The sequence below is a fragment of the Somniosus microcephalus genome, chromosome 7, assembly GCF_052327205.1.
Source record: "Somniosus microcephalus isolate GS21.2 chromosome 7, FLI_Smic_1.0, whole genome shotgun sequence".
Lineage (NCBI taxonomy): Eukaryota > Metazoa > Chordata > Chondrichthyes > Squaliformes > Somniosidae > Somniosus > Somniosus microcephalus.
In genome coordinates, this window is record NC_140993.1 from 160,400,862 (window position 1) to 160,411,729 (window position 10,868).

At 46.3% G+C, this 10,868-nt stretch overlaps 1 protein-coding gene across 1 annotated transcript in view; it reads right to left on the reverse strand.

Moving 5' to 3' along the window:
- Positions 1-9,700, reverse strand: part of trpa1b (transient receptor potential cation channel, subfamily A, member 1b) — a 207,151-nt gene extending 197,451 nt beyond the window's left edge. Inside the window, exons 1-3 of the mRNA XM_085993966.1 lie at positions 9,682-9,700; positions 9,368-9,543; positions 112-219 (exon numbers count right to left, since the gene is read on the reverse strand). Of these exons, the coding sequence (XP_085850092.1) occupies positions 112-219; positions 9,368-9,543; positions 9,682-9,700 (303 nt within the window). The remainder of the gene's footprint in view (positions 1-111; positions 220-9,367; positions 9,544-9,681) is intronic.
- Between the last annotated feature and the right edge of the window lie 1,168 nt (positions 9,701-10,868).

Sequence of the window (10,868 nt, forward strand, 5' to 3'; positions counted from 1 at the left end):
ATAATTGCAGAGTCTCAAGCAGAGAAATGCTTTTTCTTTTGTTATAGATTTAAGTTTATGCCTAAAAAAGAATAAGACAAATATAGTACTAATAAGAAATAGAATACATACCATTATGGACAGTCCTTCAGCATTATCCCTGGAGCATGCTATCATCAATGGTGTGTTTCGAAGATCACCTTCCAGGTTCAGCTCTGTAGTTTTGTGTGAGGCTAGTACCTAGAGGAATTGATAATATCATTAAAAGAAATTAAAATTTTACATACCAAAACACTTAGGGGTAGATCTTAACTTTGTGCGATGGTGCAAAACAGGTGATAGCGAATCGGCAGCCCGTTTAACATCTCTCTCGTAAGTAGAGATGAAAGTGGATTGCCGACTCGCTATCACCCATTATACACTTTCGCACAAAGTCAATATAGCGAAACAGAAATTTCCATTAGAATGGACCAAAATAACTGCAAATGCACTAAATGCAGCAATTATTTATGGTTCGGAATATCTCAGGCTTCCTATTGATTAGGACAGCAAATAGAGAGATGGAGACAGGCAGAATCTAAATTGCAAGTCGTGCACAACTGGGATGCACATAATTAGATGATGTTTCTCTATATGTCTAATTATGCTTGGGGAATGGGGATATGAAGCATTCTAACCAAACAGCCCTGTCCCAAAGGCCAGAACTGTATGCGGAAATATCATTAAGATAAAAATAAATCACTTATGATCAAATGATTAGCTTGTTATGTAGCCAAGTACTCCAAAAAATGGAGATCACATGGCCTGGAGTTTCACCTGATTGAAATGTATACTTCCAAGATATACTTAGTCTGCATTAGGAGACTCAAGTTGCTTCCATTGGAGTGGAATGCAGCAACATGCTGAGAGCAGCAGGAAATTTGTAAGTTTCCTAGGTCAGAGTTTAAGTGGATAGTAATTCTGGGTTACAATGGAATGTGTGGTGTATGTAACCTGTTCCACCTTAAGAGAACTTAAGCCTGTTCCACCTTAAGAGATGTACTACTTTCTCTGGCTGCTGTATACGTAATACCGGTGGTGACCACCGGTATATAAGCACTGTGTAGTAATATTGTATTTAGTATAGTCCTGACCTCCAACCAGTAAAGGCCTGTTGAACTTTAATCTTGTAGTCTGTGTTAGTAATTACAACTAGAACACACAGACTTAACAGTGGCGACGAGTCCGATTCTTGCCCTGCGGCAGTTTATATCCACGGCGGCTTCGTCCACAGAACGGACGTCGAAGAGAGGCTTCCACCCTCATCACCCTGCTGGAAGACACGTCGCGTGGCAGACATCGAGAAACCAGAGTGCAGAAGACATCCTGAACTCGAAGCCTTCATCAGCGGCTGTCAGCTATCTTCTTTCTACCTCGGTGGTGGGTAAGCCGGGCAGCGACGCGACCAGAAAGTCGGCCGCGTTGGCTGTACAGACGGGGAGGGAAGACGGAGGAATAAGGGCGGTGGGATCGATCGCGACCGGAGATAAGGGCCGGGCCGCATTCGGGCCGAAAGGCGCAGCGCGGGGACATCGATCGCGGCTGGTGATAAGGGCTGGGCAGCATTCGGGCTAAAAAGGCGCAGCGTCTGGGGCAACTGAAGGCGCGAGAGCTGCGGTGAAGCAGAGACAGCGTCGGGGGACGGGTGAAGACCGCCAAGCGCGGGAAAACTGCCATTTTGTAGGCGGAGAACGAAGACAAGAGCGGGAAGCCGCCATCTTGGATAAAAATAAAAATAAATTAAATTGCAACGATGCCTAAACATGGGAACATTAATACCTTTGATAGCGACATCGAAGATTGGGCCATGTATGTAGAACGCATACAAAATTATTGTAAAGCAAATAAAATCCCAGATGAAGAGAAAGCACTAACATTATTAAACTTAATGGGTGCGAAGACATACGGGCAATTGAAACACCTTTTATCACCAGATGAACCGGCGGATAAGACGTTCGAGAAGATTGTTACTGTCCTGAAAAATCATCTAAACCCCACGCCGCTGATGCTAGCGGAACGATTTAAATTTTACAGCAGAAGGCAGCTGAAGGATGAAAGCAATGCTGAATATTTAATGGAATTGCGTAAGCTAGCAAAATACTGTCAGTTTGGAACGAGACTGACAGAGGCGCTACGAGATAAATTTGTGTGTGGTTTATTAAAAGAAGATACACAAAAGCGACTGCTCGAGGAGAATGAGCTGACGCTTGAGAAAGCGGTCACTATGGCAGCAGCACACGAAGCCGCAGCGAGAGGCACGGCAGTAATGCAGCTACGGTCACCGGAACTCAGTACAAATAAATTGGGTTTGAGTACTGTAAAATGTTATCATTGTGGAAAGACAACGCACGATCAGAACCAGTGTTGGTTTAAAAACCAAGAATGCAGAACGTGTGGCAGGCTTGGCCATATAGCTAAAGTATGCCGGTCAGGAAAGAAGACCAGCAACAAAAAGTCACCGCAAGGAAAATACATAAAGGTACACAAGGTGACAAAGAACAGTTCGACCGAACAGAAGTCAGATTCAGACGCTAGCAGTAATGAACTGGGTAGCTTAAGAGTACACAACGTTGGTAAGGATGCAGATCTCCAGACAATTTGGGTCACCCTTCAGATAGCAGGAGTCCAAGTAAAGATGGAATTGGACACTGGATCGGCATTGACGGTCATGAATAAGAAAGATTACAAAAGGTTATTCCAACATATTCCCCTACGGGATACGGAGATTATATTGAAAACATACACGGGGCAAAGAGTGTGCCCCATCGGAAAGATAGAGGTAAAAGTGGTCCACAAGGGCGAAGAAAGCCAAGTAATGGACTTATATGTGCTACCTGAAGGAGGTCCACCACTACTGGGATGGGAGTGGATTAGGAAAATGAATATGGGCTGGCACTCCTTGAAGGCACTAACGGTAGATTCCGGGGAAACAGATGTCAAATCTAAACGATTGTCCAAAATATTGGATGATGCTAAAGAGGTGTTCCAGCAGGGACTGGGAACACTGAGAGGAATTACGGCAAACATGAAGATTGATGAACATGCACACCCAAAATTTTATTAAAGCCAGACCGGTACCCTATGCAATACGACCTACTGTAGAAGCGGAACTGGAAGCGCTAGAACGTTCAGGTGTACTGTCTAAGGTAGATTGGAGTGAGTGGGCTACGCCCATTGTTCCCGTTATGAAACGTCCTTCGAGCAACAAGCCAGGAGAACCAGGGAAGGTTCGCATCAGTGGAGATTTCAAAATCACCGTTAATCCGGTGCTTCACACGGTGCAGTATCCGCTTCCGCGGATTGAGGATATTTTTGTTTCGTTGTCTGGCGGGAAACACTTCACCAAGATAGACCTGGCGCAGGCGTACTTGCAGATGGAGGTTAAAGAAGAGTCACGCCAATACCTCACGATCAACACGCATCGAGGTTTGTACCGGTACAATAGGCTGGTTTTTGGAGTGGCATCGGCTCCAGCAATTTGGCAGAGGGCCATGGAGCAGGTATTACAGGGAATTCCAGGCACACAATGTTACCTGGACGATATTCTGATTACAGGTGATGGTGATGAAGAACACCTCGCAAACTTGGAACTGGTGCTCAACAGACTGAAAGAGTATGGACTTAGAGTTAATCGGCAGAAATGTGAGTTCTTCCAGAAGCGGATCTCGTACTGTGGTCATGTCATTGACCGGGAGGGGCTTCATAAGTCTCCTGACAAGATAGAGGCAGTTGTAAAGGCTCCTGCTCCGGATAATGTCTCTCAGTTGAGGTCGTTTCTAGGATTGATTAACTATTACCATAAATTTCTATCAAATCTATCCATGGTACTGCACCCGCTAAACGCTCTTTTACAGAAGGGGGTACCATGGGAATGGAGCGAAAACTGTAAGAAGGCATTTCGCAAAAGCAAAGAATTGATCACCTCAGAGGAAGTGTTGGCTCACTTCAACCCGACACTGCCTATTCGGTTGGCTTGTGATGCTTCTCCATATGGTGTTGGGGCAGTACTCTCACACAAGTTGCCAAATGGCACGGAAAGGCCAGTCGCGTTTGCATCCAGATCATTGACCTCCGCTGAGCGCAACTATGCGCAGATCGATAGGGAGGCTCTCAGCCTTGTATGGGGAGTGAAGAAGTTTAATCATTACCTGCAGGGCCAAAAATTCACACTTCTGACAGACCATCAGCCATTGGTATCCATTTTTAACCCTAAGAAGGGTGTTTCAGTGATGACAGCACAGCGTCTCCAGAGATGGTCCCTTTTCCTAGGGGCACATCAATATCAAATAGAATTCAAAGGTACGAAGCAGCATGGCAATGCTGATGGGCTGTCGTGCCTGCCACTACCTGAAGAAGAAGAAACGATGAAAGTTGACCCTGTTGAGTTATTTCATTCGACCATCATCGAGTGTTTACCAGTCACCAATGCAAGTATTGAAAGAGAAACCAGGAACGACCCGACACTGTCCAGAGTCTACGAGGTGCCAGTGAAAGGATGGCCAACACGTGGTGATCCTCTGTTACCGGCATTCTCGGCAAGGCGAGACCAGCTGTCCGTCTGCCATGGTACTTTGATGTACGGGACAAGAGTGATTATTCCTCCCAAGTTAAGGGAAAGAGTTCTAAAAGAACTGCATGAAGGTCATCTGGGGGGAGTTAAGATGAAAAGTCTTGCTAGGGCTTATGTATGGTGGCTGGGTATTGACCAACAGATAGAGGAGTTGACAAAAAGCTGCGCTGGGTGCCAAAAAGTGCAAAATGCACCTCCGATCGCACCACTACACCCATGGGAATGGCCTTCAGCCCCATGGCAACGCGTACATATTGACTTTGCTGGTCCATTCATGGACTCCATGTTCCTAATTGCGGTGGACGCACATTCCAAATGGCCAGAAGTGATCAAGATGAATACCACTACTTCAGAAAAGACAATTGCGGTGTTAAGAACAATATTCGCAAGGAACGGATTGCCAGAACAGATCTGTTCGGACAACGGACCACAGTTCGTGTTGGAAGAATTCCAAAAATTCTTAAAGAAGAATGGGGTGAAACATTATACCTCTGCCCCATATCATCCGGCGACAAACGGGTTGGCCGAGAGATTTGTCCAAACATTCAAAAAGGCAATAAACGCCATGAACGATGATCAGATTCCGCTACAGCACAAGGTAGACAATTTCCTAATGGCATATCGAAACGCCGCTCATGCAGTGACTAACCAAAGTCCTGCCATGATGTTTTATAACAGGAGGTTGCGGTCCAGGTTGGACTTGTTAAAACCAAATGTGCGGAGGGAAGTGGAAAACAAACAGTTCCGGCATATTAATAACAAGACCACTCGAAGTTTCGACGTAGGACAACCAGTGTTGGCAAGGGGCTATGGAAACGAAAAATGGCAGTCCAGAACAATTCGGGCCAGACAAGGACCTCTGATGTACACAGTAGATATTGGTAACAATGTGATAAGGCGTCATGCGGATCAACTGGTAGAATCGAGAGCAAGGGTCGAACCCATGGTTGCGACAGAGACAACTGTGGAAGACGTTAATGAACCTGAAGCATCTACCTCGGCAGGGAATGTACCTGATGATGATAACACCCAATGCATGGGAGACCAACTAGAGGAGTCACCTCAGCAACAGGAATCAGAGACCACTGAAAGGCGTTATCCAAACCGAATCAGAAGGCCTCCTGAGAGACTGAACCTTTGAACTGTTTATACCTGAAGTTATATATGTTATTATGTTATGTTAAATGGGGATATGACTGTTAAGCTAAAAAGGGAGGATTGTGGTGTATGTAACCTGTTCCACCTTAAGAGAACTTAAGCCTGTTCCACCTTAAGAGATGTACTACTTTCTCTGGCTGCTGGATACGTAATACCGGTGGTGACCACCGGTATATAAGCACTGTGTAGTGCATTGTATTTAGTATAGTCCTGACCTCCAACCAGTAAAGACCTGTTGAACTTTAATCTTGTAGTCTGTGTTAGTAATTACAACTAGAACACACAGACTTAACAGAATGTGTCTCAATGTGTGCTAATTTGAATGAGCTCCAATAGCGCTATATCCTGTGATATGGCTGATAAAATTAAACTAAGCCCAGCCTTCTGCAGTCCGGCCAACAACTTGATGGCAATCAGGGATGAAATTGTGAAATGCGTGGAAATGAGATGCATCCTCCATAATATATTGATCTGGCTTCTTTGTAACTGCTGTAACACTATCAAAGTCTAATATTTGCTGTATTGCTGACATGATCTCTAGCCTCATCTGAATGCAGCAAATACATAAGGATAAAGTAATTTTAATTTATTTCCTGAAATAAGATTTCTTGTGAGATTGCAAGTCTGGTCATGTGTGCACAATAAGAGAAGTTGTAATCACAGACAAGGCCATCTCTGATCACTTCCTTGTATCCATCACCACTCATATCCACCTTCCAGCCCCGCTTCCTTCTGCATCCACCACTAGGAAAAACTTTCCCCCAAGTTGTGGTTGTGGTTGTTGGGAGTCAATCATCTCAGCCCCAGGATATCACTGCAGGAGTTCCTCAAGGCAGTGTCCTAGGCCCAACTATCTTCAGAGCTTCATCAATGACCTTCCCTCCATCATAAGGTCAGAAGTGGGGATGTTCGCTGATGACTGTACAGTGTTCAGTGCCATTCACAACTCCTCAGATAATGACGCAGTTCATGCCGGAATGCAGCAAGACCTGGACGACATTCAGGCTTGAGCTGATAAGTGGCAAGTAACATTCACACCACACAAGTGCCAGGCAATGACTATCTCCAACAAGTGAGAGTCTAACCACCGCCCCTTGACATTCAACGGCATTATCATTGCCGAATCCCCCGCCATCAACATCCTGGGGGTCACCATTGACCAGAAACTTAACTGGACCAGCCACATAAATACTGTGGCAACAAGAGCAGGTCAGAGACTGGGTATTCTGCGGTGAATGTCTCACCTCCCAACTCCCCAAAGCCTTTCTACCATCTACAAGGCACAAGTCAGGTGTGTGATGGAATACTCCCCACTTGCCTGGATGAGTACAGCTCCAACAACACTCAAGAAGCTCGACACCATCCAGGAGAAAGCAGCCAGCTTAATTGGCACCCCATCCACAACCTTAAACATTCATTCCCTCCACCACCGGTGCACCGTGGCTGCAGTGTGTACCATCTACAAGATGCACTGCAGCAACTCGCCAAGGCTTCTTCGGCAGCACCTCTCAAACCCGCGACCTCTACCACCTAGAAGGACAATGCCAGCAGGCGCATGGGAACATCATCACCTGCAAGATCCCCTCCAAGTCACACATCATCCTGACTTGGAAGTTTATCGTCGTTCCTTCATCGTCGCTGGGTCAAAATCCTGGAACTCCCTCCACAACAGCACTGTGGGAGTACCTTCACCACATGGATTGCAGCGGTTCAAGAAGGCAGCTCACCATCACCTTTCAAGGGCAATTAGGGATGGGCAATAAATGCTGGCCTTCCCAGCGACACACATAGCCCATGAATGAATTTAAAAAAGCCACTTCTAATAGTGCTTTCAAACTCCCAACAGCCTTTGGCCCGCCATTTGCCACAATATTTCTGCAACTTTTGATCTGCTTAATCACTCAATCACCTCCGCCTTTGATGCCCTTGTCCCCCAAAAAAACCTGTACTCACTCCCACCCTGGTCATTCCTCCTGGTACAACCCCCAACTTCACTCCCTTAAGATCAACGGGTGCAGACGTGAGCGTAAATAGTACACAACTGATTTCGTAATTTATCGCCTGATTTGGCTGGACCATATCAAGCACTATCAGGCGCTGCTCTCCTCTTTCAAAACTGCTCAATACGCCAAGATCATCCTGGAGTGCAAAGATAACTCTTAGGAACAACTGTCTCCATAAACCCCTCTCTCCTGCCCCCTCCACCCTTATTTCCAACAAGTGCAAGGAGCTCATGGCCTTCTTTGTCACTAATGTTGAGATCATCCATTCAGCTGCCTCTGCCACCTTCCTCCCTTTGCCTTTTCCACTAAGCTAAGCTTCCCCTAAGGTTCACTCCTGCCCTAGTCCTGAACCTACATCTTTCTCGAATTTCTCTCCTATCGACCCTCATGCCCTATCTGAACTCATCTTGTCCATGAGACCCAACTTCTGCTCTCTTGACCCTCTTCCCACTACACTACTGACCACCCAATTGACCTTCCTAGCCCCCATACTAGCTGATATTGTAAACAGTTCCCTCTCCTCAGATACTGTCACCCTCCCTTTCTAATCTGTCATCATCACCCCCCCTCAAAAAATCCACCCTTGAGAGCTCTGTTCTTGCAAGCTACCGCCCTATCTCCAACCTCTCTTTCCACGCCAAAGTCTTTGAATGCATTATCACCTCCCAAATTTCTTTCCCTTCTTTCCCACAACTCCAAGTTTGAACCTCTCCAATCAGGTTTCGGCCCCTGCCACAGCACTAAAACGGCCATCATCAAAGTCACAAATGACATCTCTGTGACTGTGAGAATGGTGCACTATCCCTTCTTATCCTTCTGCACCTCTCTGCAACCTTTGACATGATTGACCACAATATCCTCCTCCAATGCATTTCCTTCATTGTGATACTGCCCTCGCCTGGTTCCACTGTTACTTATCAAGAAGTAGTCAGAGAATCTCTTGCTTCTCTTTCCATCCCCTACACTGTTATCTCTGGAGTCCCCAAGGATCTATCCTTGGCCCCCTCCTATTTCTCATCTACTTATTGCCCCTTGATAACATCATCCAAAGAGATTACTTCAGGTTCCAGATGTACGCTGATGACACCCAGCTCTACTTCACCACCACCTCTCATGATCCCTCAATCGCCTGTGTTGTCAGCCTGCATGTCCAACATTAAAGGTGCTATATAAACGAATGTTGTTGTTGTTGCTAAGTTTGTATAAAGCAATGGTCAGAGTCTTGCATACAGTTTTAGACTGGAGATACAGGAAAAAGTAGCAGAGCAGATGGAAAAGGGATTTGATTGCATTGCATTACAGTAATGAAGGTTGTCAACCCTTTCCCCTTGGCCTTCCAGCTATCAAAATGGATAGAGGAAGAGATGGAGAATCCGTGCATGAGTCATACCAAATGACTTTTGTGTTCATCCCAAGTGAACAGTAAAACGGTAGCACAAGCAGATGGCTGAGGACAGATCACCTGCCTGTCCTCTCACCTGAGAAACTGTGTCAGGCACTGGGGGCATTACTGGATAAGGGTTGTTATTTGCCACATTGAGGAGAAAGAACAGGTTAACTGATAATATGGCAAAATAATTATTGTTATATAATAATAAAAAATTATTAACTTTCTTACCTTCACCACTGCATTGTGATTTAAAAACACAGCCAGATGAAGAGGCGACATCTGTGCGTTATTCAGAATATTGGGGTTCGCACCTCTGTCAAGTAGAGTTTGGACGCAATGTGTTTGATTTTTCTCTGTAGCCCAGTGCAAAGGTGTGTTTCCATTGCAATCAATCACATTTAAAACTGGAAAAGGAAACAAAACACAATGTACTGCATGACCAGACATACATCCTTCGTTAGACAATAGATTATGAAATTGTTCCTCAGATGATATGAGGCTATTAATGAGCTCTAGTGTTTTCCAGGACAGTTATTCCATACTCACAGATACTAGATTCATTTTAGAGTACACCATTAATTATTTATATAAAAGCTATTTCATCCACATGAAATAACAGCAGGATAGTGAGCACAAAATGTACATACACATAAAGGGCAGGAGTTGTTGATTCTTCCAGTGCAATTCGCCTGAAATCGGCCAAACCAGCGCAAAAGATCAAAGAATTTTAAGCACAAATTACGTTCAGCACAAATCAAGTTTCCGCGATCTTCTGCGCTAGTTCAAAAACATCGCTTTGAAGCCAGATCCGCCCACAAACCTGGCCACGCCCCCAGATCGAATTAACCACCATTGCAAGTATTCGCTAATTGCGCCCATTTGCGGACCTTCAAGGAGGCTCTTAAAATTAAGCTGTTTTTGTTAGGCGCAAGGACACGAATAGGCAGGTTTTAAGAGCTTTTGAATTTTTTAAAAATTTACTAAGAAACTGAGGGGTAAAAATTGGGTAGCGCCCCCGCGGCCGATTTTCCCAGGTAGCGCCCTGAGAGGGAGGAGGGGGGCGCTACTGGATGTGCCCCGCGTCCCTCTTGGGGCGCTGTGAGCCAATATCGCGGCGCGACATGCTGCAGCACCACGCTGAGCTACTGCAGGCCTTCCTCCCCTTATTAAAGGTGAGTGGCCTGGCGCAGCACGTCCCATCGCCCAGCTGGGCCACCAGGAATCAGGAGTGCCGGCAAACGAGCCCGGCACTCAAGATGAGTGCTGGGCTCAAGGGGAGCAGCCGGCACCCCGTGGGGTGGCTTCACGGGGGCCGGGGACAGCAACGGGGGCAGGTGCAGGCAGGCAGCCAGCAACAGAAATGGCCGCCCACCACCTCACCTTTAACTAGCGGCGCCCCAGCCGCAGGTAGGCCCCCTGACCCCGGCGGACATTGCTTCCGGCGGTAATTCGGGGGGCGCCACCCAATATTACAGCAGGGTCGCGAGCAGGGCGCCACCCAATATTACAGCAGAGTCACGAGCAGGGGGCTGTGCACAGCAATAACAGTTAGCACCGCCACTAACCTCCTGCTGAATTTCGCAGGAGACGTTAGTGGCGTCGCGCCCAGGCGCTAGTTGATTTGCATCCCGTTAGCACTTAGGGCACTAACGGGAGGCGCAAATGAACCGAATTTAGCCCCCTGAGAACTGTACACCAATGTAACTAGCAAATGGTTCTGTATAGTTTC